This window comes from Bubalus bubalis, chromosome 4 (assembly GCF_019923935.1).
Source record: "Bubalus bubalis isolate 160015118507 breed Murrah chromosome 4, NDDB_SH_1, whole genome shotgun sequence".
NCBI classification, from domain to species: domain Eukaryota; kingdom Metazoa; phylum Chordata; class Mammalia; order Artiodactyla; family Bovidae; genus Bubalus; species Bubalus bubalis.
Window position 1 is genome coordinate 20,097,776 of NC_059160.1, and position 11,819 is coordinate 20,109,594.

Below are 11,819 nucleotides of genomic sequence, written 5' to 3' on the forward strand. Positions count from 1 at the left end.
CTCTTTAGAACATTATTTTTTGTTGTTGTTTTAAAAACACCTCTAATGTTACTTTCACAATAAAATAAAATGTGAAAATTTCTCGTGTTCTAAACGGACTATATTCGGGGAAACTGTAACTAGAATGAGAAAACACTGAAATGGACGGCGCCTGCCCACCCCCATCCCGCGGTCCAAGGTTCGCGGGGGCGGGGCTTCCTGACGTCACAGGATCAGCGGGCCGTCGGGTTGTTTTTGTGCTCGCAGCTCTCGGGAAAAGCCACCGGGAATTCTTTACCTGGCCCTACCCTGTCTTGGAACCCAGGCCCCGAGTCCCTCCTTTCTGAAAGCTCTGCCGAGCGGCGCTGCGACGTGGGCTGGCCTCTCGGAAGCGAATCTGAGACTCATTGCGAATTGCCTAAAGGGATCATCATCAAAAGACGGGAGAGACGCCTTCGTCCGCGAGAGAGGCAGGCCCCGTCCGGGGATTTTAGAAACCCTGCGGTTCATCATGAAGTTCCAGTATAAGGAGGACCATCCCTTTGAGTATCGGAAAAAGGAAGGAGAAAAGATCCGGAAGAAATATCCGGACCGGGTCCCTGTGAGTGTCCTGGGGGGAGGGGGAGGGGGATGGGGATGGGGGCGGGGGAGTCGCGATGGCTGCCCAAAGGCACAGAAGGGTGGCCCCTAACATTACTCAACCTGCACGCCCTTCACCTCGGGGAGAGCCAGTGGAATGGACGTTCGGACTGCGGACCTTTAAAAACTCGTATCCCTATAGCCTGTCCCCATCTTTTAGAGCTGACCGCAGTTTTAGAACGGATCCTACGATTGAGTGACTCAGCAGTGTTCAGCGGATGTGTTGGCTGGGATGTCCTCAAAATGTAGCTTTTTGGGGAGAGAATGATGAGGTCGGGACCACCCATATGCTGCCTTAAGATAGCATGGAACTGTTCAGGAATGAACAGGGGGATTTGCTCCCATCAATTTCCACCCTTAGGTGGTTCTCCGTTAATCGGGAGGACTTTGGCCCTTTGTAGCCCTGGGTTTGGCAGGGAAATATTCGGAAGCCATTGGATCTTTTGTTTTATTCTGTGAGAATTAGGAAGGGAAGGGGATGCCACAAGAGTCCTGGCCCAGAAAACAAGGTCACGTTCTCTGCGCAGCAACCCGGTTGCCTCATCATTCTTGGCTCCAGGGTTTGTGGGCCGGTGTTTATTCTGAACACATTGTACCTGAACACAATCAGGAAGGACTGAGACCTTCTTCTCGGGTTTTTGGACTCAGGTTTATGTTCTTTAACTTAGTGCAGGCGGAGAGAAGGAAAAGGGAAGAAATACCAAGGTGTCTTTCTGCATCCGGGCGTTTTTCCTGTTACCCTTCCCCCCGCCTCTTGCCTGGTTTTCGGTAATGTGGGCTGCGTAGCTGGATTTGAGGGCAGAAGGCTTTTAAAATGCGATAGAGGGAACAGCAATCCTTGAGTTTTGAAGATGGGAGGATTAAAGACCCTAAGACTGTGTTGTTTATCTTAGGGCAGGGACTTGAGGATAAATATTACAGGTAATTTACGTGTAAAGGAATTGCAGTTATCTGATGGTGAATTCCTTTCCAGTCTTCCATCTAACTTTTCATGTTCTTACAGCTGCCAGAAGCGACCTGGGCCGTATAAACCTCTTGGAGTACTTTTTCCATAATCTAAGAGAGACATGAGGGCTGTTACATGAGGGGAATTACGTACAAAGGTGTTTTCAGCTCAAAAGGAGAACTAGCCCTAATACCCACTAAAGGATGCTTCACAAATTTCTTTCCTGGTCTCTGGACCTTGGATGACTGCTTTAAAAGTTTCCCACCAAGTCTTGGTGACGCCCATCCTATCCTCTTATAATATTTTCAGGTGACAACTAACTTTGATTGATAGCTTACCACATCCCTGGGAATATCTTCAGTGCCCTGCCTGTAGTCATTCACTTAGTCCTCACACCATTATAATCCCTTTCTACAGAAGAAGGATCTGAAGAAATGGAGTAACTTACTGAAAGTGGCTGATGTGTGCCTGAGCTGGGATTCTGATCCTGGCTGTTGGATCCTCCAGGCCATAGTGTTTCTCAAGGTCCGAGGCAGTTCTTGATTTAAGAATGATTTAAGCGTGCATTGTGCTCTCAGATACTGGAAATAGAGAAGTCAACTGTTGCTGCCCTCAACAGTTCAGATGCCAGTATGATGCCAGAAAAACATTCCAGTAAGCAAAATGATGACCGTTTTTTTCAGAACTCCAAGATTAAAGCTCTGTTCCAGTAGTTCTGTATAAGCTACAAGCTCAGAATTGTACCTGTTCCAAAATCTAGTTAAAATTCTCCTATATTTCCTCAAAACAGCCCTTCCCATTTCAGTTGTTTCCATGCATTCACCCAGAATTTCAGCTAATCCCTCTATTTTTTTCTCATTGTTTGCTGTTAAATATTTTACTTATTTGATAATTTGTAAGTTCTTATGACTCACTCAGATCTCATGATTTCTCCAGTTGGATTTTAACCAGTGGCCAAACTCCTTCCAGCTGCTCAGTGTGTGGCTTTCTTTCTGATGACAAAAAAAAAAAAAAAAAAGGAGCTTTGACCTCTGAATCCTGAGATTTGGTGTTAGTTCTGGGCAGAACTTTGCATCTCACTGTGCTGAAGTGTTGTGTTGACAGAAAAGAGGGTTAAATGATTTCCAAAGCCCTTTCTCACTGGACTGTTCTGTTATTAAAGCAGTCACGTACCCTGATTCAATTGCACTTGTCTTTGTTGCTCTCTTTTCCTGCTCCTTTCTTGTGGTTTCCATCTCTTGTTAATTGGGGCTGGAGCTGCCAGGTCTCAGAGTTCCTGCGTAGCACAATGCTATGCTCCCTCCTTCCCTTTTAATTTTATTTACCTGCTGCCTCATTGTTGGGTCTTCACTGGTCTATTTCTATGCTCTTCTGACTTTCTTTTCATTTCTGATTCATATATCAGTACTCCAGGTTTAATTTTAATTTTTTTAAAAAATTTTTTTCTTTTGGTTTTATAGAAATATAATTGACATCTGGTACTGTATACCTATAAAGTGTACAGCATCATGATTTGACTTATATACCTTATGGAATGATGGTCACAATAAATTTAGTGACTGTCCATACAGTCTCATACAGATACAAAATTAAAGAAATAGAAAAAAAAATATGTGTGATAAGAACTTTTAGGATTTACTCTCAAAGTATAATTGACCTACAATGCTGTTAATTCCTGTTACACAACATCGTGTTTTTTATGCACGTTTCAAGACACCATGATAAGTCTAGTTATGATAACATCACTGTGTTAGTTACTACTCTATTCCTCACACTTTACATTTTGTGCCTGTGACTTATTTGTGATAATGTCCTTCTGGTCTTCCTGGTGCAGAATTCTCTTTCTCTGCAAAAATAGGCAGGTTTTTCACTATGTTAACCTATCCCCTTAAATTTAAAAGCTTCGGAGTTCTCCAAATCTTTATGTTTAGATCTTTACAGTTTACAAAGCCTTTTCACATAAAAGTTTTATGGATTTATGGATTATTTGGAGAAGGCAGTGGCACCCCACTCCAGTACTCTTGCCTGGAAAATCCCATGGGCAGAGGAGCCAGGTAGACTGCAGTCCATGGGGTCGCTAAGAGTCGGATACGACCGAGCGACTTCACTTTCACTTTTCACTTGCATGCATTGGAGAAGGAAATGGCAACCCACTCCAGTGTTCTTGCCTGGAGAATCCCATGGACAGAGGATCCTGGTGGTCTCCAGTCCATGGGGTCACAAAGGCTCGGACACAACTGAGCGACTAAACATACATATGTATTATACTCCTTGGAATGCTGAAGTTAAGAGAATTTATGTGACCTGTGCCCAGTGTTTATTTATGCTTTAACTTTTCTGTACTTCCCTTATCTTCTACCTAAAATGATTATATTTTCTAGACTAAAAATCTAAAACTGATGGTTTTATAATCAATTCAAAGTATTTATAATTTAAATCAAATTACATATTACATCACTTATATAGTATATAAATACTGAATGTGTTTTTGTAATATTTAAATTTAAGTACATTATTTAAATTATTGTTTGAAATTTTATTTATAAAATATTTCCTGTTTTATACATCTACATGTATAACTTTTATGTATCTTTTTTCCTTTTTTAAAATTATTTTTTTTTGGAAGGATAATTGCTTTACAGAATTTTGTTTTCTGTCAAACCTCAACATAGGTATATGTATATCTCCTCCCTTTTGATCTTTTTTTCCTTTTCACCACAGAAATAAATGACCCTTCTAAAACTTGAAAGTATTCTAGAAATATTTAATGTAGACACTGAAAATCCCTTAAAACCCTAACAGATAATCAGTATGGGTTATTATGGGTTATTGTACTGACATTCTATTAATATAAGTACTACTTTAACACTTTTTTTACTTAATAGTGCCTTGAATGCGTTTTTTTTGCAGTCATTCTCAAAAATTTTGATGAAGTACAAAATTTAAACCACATTATCTGTACCTTTACAGATAAATATCATTTATGAGAAAGAAGAAACCTAGTAGGTACTCAGGACCACTTGAGAAAATCCAGACAATTTTCTTGGTGCTTCAACTAAATGCCAGAAAGTATATATCCTGTAACAAAGTACCTGCCTACCAATGCAGGAGCCATAAGAAACTCTAGTTTCATCCCTGGGTCAGGAAGATCCCCTGGAGGAGGGCATAACAACCCACTCCAGTATTCTTGCCTAGAGACCTAAGAAGAGAGGAGCCAGGTGGGCTATAGTCCATAGGGTTGCAAAGAGTTGGAAATGACTGAAGCGACTTAGCATGCACGTACACACGGTAACTTGTAATTAAAATCAAGGTCCTCTTTACTTTTCATAATATCCCTTCCTTATCCTCTTGTTGTTTCAGTAATAAAATTATAACTTTATTAAGAAAGTTTGTTTCCCCGTACATTTTGTAAAGGGTAAGAGAGAATAAGAGATGGAAAAGTTGTATTGAGCCTAGAGAAACTCACTTCAGATAAAGGCAATTGTAGGGTGTAGAAGGTAACATACTAGGTTGGATTCTGCAGTTTTCATTCCCACCCTTTGTCTCTCCTCCCAGGTGATCGTGGAGAAGGCTCCCAAGGCCAGGGTGCCTGACCTGGACAAGAGGAAGTACCTCGTGCCCTCTGACCTCACTGGTAATGCTCTGTCCCTCCCCTGACCCTTCTCCCACAGCAGACCCTTCCCCACTCCTTCCCAGTCTTTCCTGTGTGCATGTGATCGTGGGCTTGAGGGGAGATAGAACGGAGGAAAGTGAGTGGGATGCCCCAGAGAGTTGGGTGATTCAGCGATGGTGATGTAATTGTTCTTCCCCATCACCGATTTCCTTAAGCTTTTTCCCATTGTTGTAGGGCCTTGTTTGATTTAGAGGCAGCAGAGTGTGAGAGCTTGAAAGAAAAGACCAGATGTGTATTATATAAGCCGCTTAAAATTCAGGTTTGTTATTGTGATACCAATTTACACCATAAGGAAAACCATACTAATTTGTTGGGAAGATAACATTATAGAGATTCTCAGCTGAATACCTTGACCTCTTCAAGTTATGGTTTTTTTGTTCATACATCTTGTAGATACTGTTTGGATTTGCAAAAGATACGTTAATTCTTCGTGTTGATGTTTAATGGAATAACCACTGCATCCAGGAGACACTTGGAAAGATATTGGTAGATGTGTTTGCTCCAGAGTGGTTAGGTTTGAATATCAGCCTTCTAGAAACCGTGGGCAGAGGAGCCTGGTAGGCTGCAGTCCATGAGGTTGCTAAGAGTCGGACACAACTGAGCGACTTCCCTTTCACTTTTCACTTTCATGCATTGGAGAAGGAAATGGCAACCCACTCCAGTGTTCTTGCTTGGAGAATCCCAGGAACAGGGGAGCCTGGTGGGCTGCCGTCTATGGGGTCGCAGAGTCGGACACGACTGAAGCGACCTAGCAACAGCAGCAGCAGCAGCAGAAACCTTTCAGTGTGCTCAGTGAAAAATAAAGCACTGAGCGCCACTCATTGCCCCGACATTGGGATGAGGGATTGTACTAAGATTACTGGAGTCCAGTAGATATCTTCCATCACGAGTTTGTCTTAGGCGGAAATGGACATGAAAGTGTCTGGTGTGTGTGTTTTTTTTCCCCCCATATTATGTGGCTTTGGGATCTTAGTTCCCCCTACCAGGGATAGAACCTGGGCCCTGGCATTGAAAGCACCAGAGTCCTAACCACTGGACCCCAAAGAATTCTGAAAAGTGTGTTTCAAATCAGATTTAGACCATGGGAATGTTAGCATTAGGTCTGAAATTGAGTAAAGTGGAGACGGATTGAGGAATTAAACTCCATGGCACGTCAAGGCACACACAGGCTTCTTGCCATGTCATTTTTTGTTTCTGAAGCTGCAGGACAGTGTTAGGCTCTGCTCAGATGATAATGCCTATCTGGTGCTTTGGGAAACAGGTGCTGTAGAATTGTTTTCCGGATCTTACTACCGTCCTGCTAACCTCTCGTTTTCTTCCGCTTTGTCTTTGTTTTCTAAATGCCACCCCCCCACCCCCCATCCAGTTGGCCAGTTCTACTTCTTAATCCGGAAGAGAATCCACCTGAGACCTGAGGACGCCTTATTCTTCTTTGTCAACAACACCATACCTCCCACTAGTGCGACCATGGGCCAGCTGTATGAGGTAATGGTCCTGGCGACAAGGCCGTACCACCTGGCCTTCTCTAGCCTCCGTCCCAGGTGTTATCGTCCACACACCCGGGAAGTGGGGCAGGTGGTAGAGGTGTCATTTATCAGGATGCTCTCACATGGCCGTGTCAGGCTCTGGGAGATCAGGTGTCTCTTGTCCATCAGCAATTGAGCGGCACACGGGATTCAGTCCCTTTGAATTATTTTCTCAGTCTTGCCCTGCCGTAGTGTTTTAACATTGGAGTGTCCTTATTGAAACAGCAGGAAGTGCTTTCTGACCACAGATATACCAAATCAAATCAAATTTAAAGACCAGGCAGTGTTTCAGTGGATTCATTTGTCTTCACAAATCAACTCAGTTGGAGGGAGTAACGTGAATGATTTTATTTGGTTTAATTTTTGGTAAACTGTAAAAATATGATAAACTATAGTAGAGAACTTGATCATGATTTATCACCTTAGATTGTAACTGCATCATTATTCCTCAAAGGGTTTCACATAATACTGCCTTATAATTCTATTAGTGAACTTTTCTAATAATTTCTAGTTTTTATTCCACAGCATACATTCCCTAGTTTATATCCATATATATATATCCCAATATATATAATTTTATATCCCAATATATATATTTTTATATCCCAATATATATAATTATCCCTTCGATTCCCGGGTCAGAAAGATCCACTGGAGAAGGGATAGGCTACCCACTCCATTATTCTGGCCTAGAGAATTCCATGGACTGTATAGTCCATGGGGTCATAAAGAGTCTGACATGCTGAGCGACTTTCACTTTCAAATATATATAGTTAATGGGTTTCCCTGGTGGCTCAGCGGTAAAGAACCTGCCTGCCAATGCAGGAGACACGTGTTCAATCCTTGAGTCAGGAAGATCTCATGGAGGAAGAAATGGCAACCCACTCCAGTATTCTTATCGGGAAATCCCACGGACAAGGGAGCCTAGTGGGCTACAGTCCATGGGGTCACAGAAGAGCTGGACACGACTTAGTGACTGAACAGCAGTCAACAACAATATATAGTCATGTTGTGTCTTTGTTCTTCTTGCCAGAATGAGCTTCATATCTCTCATGTGTATGATGTTCTCCATGAAGGTTTTTGTGAACTTAGGGTTCACAGTTGAATCCCAGCCACTTCTGCTGCTTCTTTGATCCCTGTTTTTTTGGCCCTGCCCAGTGGCATGCAGGATCCAAGTTCCCTGACCAGGGATCAAACTGGTGACCCCTGCACTGAAAGCTCAGAGTCTTAAGCACTGGACCACCAGGGGAGTCACGTTATCCCCTTTTGAAGGGGGATGCAGGGTACCTCCTATGCCTACCCTACAAGGTTGTGTGAGACTCCAGACCCTAGGGATGACGAACTTGATTATGTTTCTAAACCATTCTCTCCCCTCTTCGCCTAGGACAACCATGAGGAAGACTACTTTCTGTATGTGGCCTACAGTGACGAGAGTGTCTACGGGAAGTGAGTGGCGGAAACCGGCCAATGGGAGCGACCGGACTCGGGGCAGGGGGAGGGGCAAGTGTGGGGCTTGGGGAGAGAGAGACAGAGGGAGGGCTCCCCCCGTGAAGGAGACAGAGGAGGAACACCTGGAAACACGACACCACACACACCATCACCATATTTTCACACGCTCGATTGACATTTTTTGCTGCTTTCTCGGCCTTGGGAGAAAGCATGTCAGGGCAGAGCTGTTGGGTTGGTTTTGATAGAAAAAAAAAATGGGGATATTCTAGTCTCACAACAAACACTGCTGCGAAATCTGATTTCCATGGAAGAATCAGGGGGTGGGCAAGCTGGGGCCAGAGACCGTGAACCGACAATAACTTCCTGCTCTCCTTTGCTTTGGGCAGAGATTCTATTTTTGACATTTGCACAAGACAGGTGGGGATAGGGGTTGAGAATGTTGCAGGATTACTGGCTGGTAGTGGACCATTCCTGGGGACCAAAAGAGACCCACTGTCATTGAAGTATTATAGCCCCTGACCTCTCCTATCTCCCGCATCCCTCCCACATCCCAGTGGTCATCTCACAAGCATCACAGTACCCAGCCCACCACCCCTGTGGTGGCTGTAGACCTCAGACCCAGACACTTAGATGGAGCTCCCCTTCTGCTGGAGAGTAGACGCCAGGCGTGAGGGACGTCAGGATTGCGAAGATAGTCTCCATAGCATAGAACTGGAACTGAATGAGTACTGAGCATCTCTGTCTAACCTGCTTTGCTCTTTGGTGCCCGTTTTCCCCACACCTACCTTGGACTTGAATGAGCGTCACCCATTTCAGTAATAGGCTAAAACCACTCGTCTTGACATTTCCCAGACTTCACTCCATGAGTTAACGGAGTTACGTACAGAAAGGGCAGGTATGGGGTAAGATGGCTTGTCTGCACCTCTCGCTTATCCAGAACTCTTGCTCCCGGCCCGCTGTCCTCCACTTTCTCAATGCACAGAGATGCATGGTGAGGGCCAGTGGCACCCCCTCCTTGGGTCTTAATTTCCCGCAGCTGCTAGTTAGAAAAATTTGAGAAGGGTGACTTTTCATAGTTCTTGGGGATTCCATTTGATTCTGATTATTTTCACGTTAGGGTTATGATCTGGGTGGGAAGCAGGAATTTGCACCCAGATGGGACATTTCAATTCATCTCAAGACACTTAAGTTCATCTCCGTGAATGAAAAGGGTCCTTCCCGTGGGGGAAGTCCGAGGGTCAGCTCTGTCAAGATGCAGGCTCTTGTATAATGAAGTTTCTGCTGTCAGACCAAGGAAATAAAAGAATTGCATACCTTAAAATGAGTTAGAAATGTTGCCTTTATTTAGTAGGTATTAGAGTAGACGGTGTGTGGACTCCGAGTGGGAAACTTTGGGAGGAGGTGGCCTTTTGAGGGGTCGCCTAGATGTGGTCAGACGTGTACTCCGCCCCTCACCACCCAGGAGTCACTCCAAAGGCCAAAGGCGAAGGGAGCTGGGAGCGGGGTGCACAGGGTGTCTGTTGGCAGAATGTGCGTGGTTTTTTCCTCTACAGATAAATGCCTTGTCACTGCTTTACATGCTCCTCAGAGCTGAAGGTGGAAGACTGCCTACATCAGAAGATAGCAAAGTGGAGGTGGGGGGTGCTTGTTAAAATGCAGATGTCTAGGCCTTGTCCCGGGTTTAGCTGACTCAGAATCTCAGCGTAGGCAGCTGTGTTGTTAACTGGCTCCTTGTGACTCTGCTGCACACCGAAGCTGCAGAGGCGCTGCTCTGTTAACCTGGCTTCCCTGTAAGTCCTAAGCCAGCCTGTTCTTGCTATCACATCCTGGTCTGTAAGAGGCCACTATCTCCCAGAGCAGCAAAAGGCACCTCGATGGCTTTTGGGCTTGGCACAAGCTTGGTGCCCCTTCCAACCTTAGGTTAGAACCTTCAGTCAGGAACCCATATGTAGATGGGCAGTTGGGGTACAAGTTAAGAGACAGCAAAAAACAGATGAGTGGAAATTCCTTTCTGAAAGAAATCAGGTGGTTCTGCTTTATTCCACTTTTTCCCCAACACAAAATTATTTTTTTCCCTAGAAAGCCTGGTGCTTTCTACGAACCTAAGAAGGTTCGTAGGACTATATTGTGAAATCAGGTTAAAAGTGAGAAAGAACAACAAACGTGAATAGTGGTGACTAGGCAGACAAGTGCACCGCCATGCTCAAACTCCGGGGGGCGCTCTACCCTGGTTGTATGTATGGCATTCTCCAGAGCTGGGTAGGGCCCAGCTCTCTGCCTTGTTGCATTCACCCTTTGGACATAATATTGTCAGTTATTCCAAGTTGCTGTGAAAATGTTCCACATATTAACCACATAATTCTGTATGGTGACTGTGTCGGTAACCACCCAATATAATAGGTATGTTGTGATTTGAGGTCTTGTGTGTGAGTTGGCTCTTGCCCATGAATACAGCCCCACGTCAGCTGTAATAACACACCAGTCATTTCCAGAAAAATAAACTGGTTGATAAACTGATTCTGTCCAGTTTTTAACTCAATACAAAACTTGTATTCAACTGTTTCTAGCTGTGTTTTCTTTTGGATCTATTTTTACTCTTATTTGAATAAACTCCAAGCATTCATCCTCATTTTGTTTTTACTGCATGAAACCAATTATTTTGAGAAACTGGTCTACTTTGTCCTTAAGTGGCTGAGTCCAGCTGGTCACTCTACTGCAGCCCCAAGTAACTGTTTCCTTCCTGGCCCTGCCTCCTGTCCAGCTCCTCACTCGCCCCTTTGTTTACCTGGATATTACAGAGCTAGGCCTGCAATCTGGTCAGTTCCAGCCTGTGGCATGCTGTCCCGTGGGTAATCAGGGCTACAGAACTTGTTTTTCTTGTGTTTTAATCTTCCCCATCCCCCAAACAAAAAACAGTCCTTGTTCCCAAAGCTGTAAGATGTTCTCAGCCTGTGGTCTCAGTCTGTTTACCATGTATTTTCTTTTTACTTTTATTCTTGCGGTTAAGGACACTTTAATAGTTTGTAAATACAGGCAAACAGATTATTTTTATTTTGAAGTAACAGGAAGTGATCACTCCAGAAGGAGTCAAATGACATTTCCACGTGCCACCGTGCAGGCCTGCGCATATTTCAACAGTGACTAAGAGACAACCCTCCGTCACTCTGCGTGTTTATTTTGCAGTGTGGACCATCAGTTTTGACAGTTCTGTTTTCAACACAGCAGTGTATTTAAGATCCTCAAGACTTCCATTTAGATGTGTTTAGCGCCTGAAGCTTGCAAAAAGTGATCCTGAGCTCTTGGGTTGGAGGTTTGAAACACAACTTTGTACTTATCTCTTGGGGCCTGTGTTGCCTTACATCACTCAGTCAAAGCTTGGTTTTGCATTGCTTGCCATTTAAAGAAAAAAACTGTGTTTTAGGTGCTCTGATTCCCTACCTCCTTCAAGTCTTGGCTCAGCTATCACTTCAGGCTACCCAGAGCACCTTTTTAAATATTTCAGCAACCTTCACCCACTCGCAGCTCTCACTAATTCCCACGTTGATCTACTTTAGTCCTGTTTGCCGAACCCAGATCCTAACATTTTCTCAAGTTTATGGTCCACTCT

The 11,819-nt window shown here is 44.0% G+C and overlaps 1 protein-coding gene across 1 annotated transcript; it reads left to right on the forward strand.

Moving 5' to 3' along the window:
- Positions 1 to 203: 203 nt before the first annotated feature.
- On the forward strand, positions 204 to 9,533 carry GABARAPL1 (GABA type A receptor associated protein like 1). The gene is made up of 4 exons (XM_006059798.4): positions 204 to 580; positions 5,120 to 5,198; positions 6,604 to 6,722; positions 8,148 to 9,533. Exons 1-4 carry the CDS (start codon positions 491 to 493, stop codon positions 8,211 to 8,213), a joined length of 354 nt encoding a protein of 117 aa, XP_006059860.1. The 5' UTR covers positions 204 to 490; the 3' UTR covers positions 8,214 to 9,533.
- The last annotated feature ends 2,286 nt before the right edge of the window (positions 9,534 to 11,819 follow it).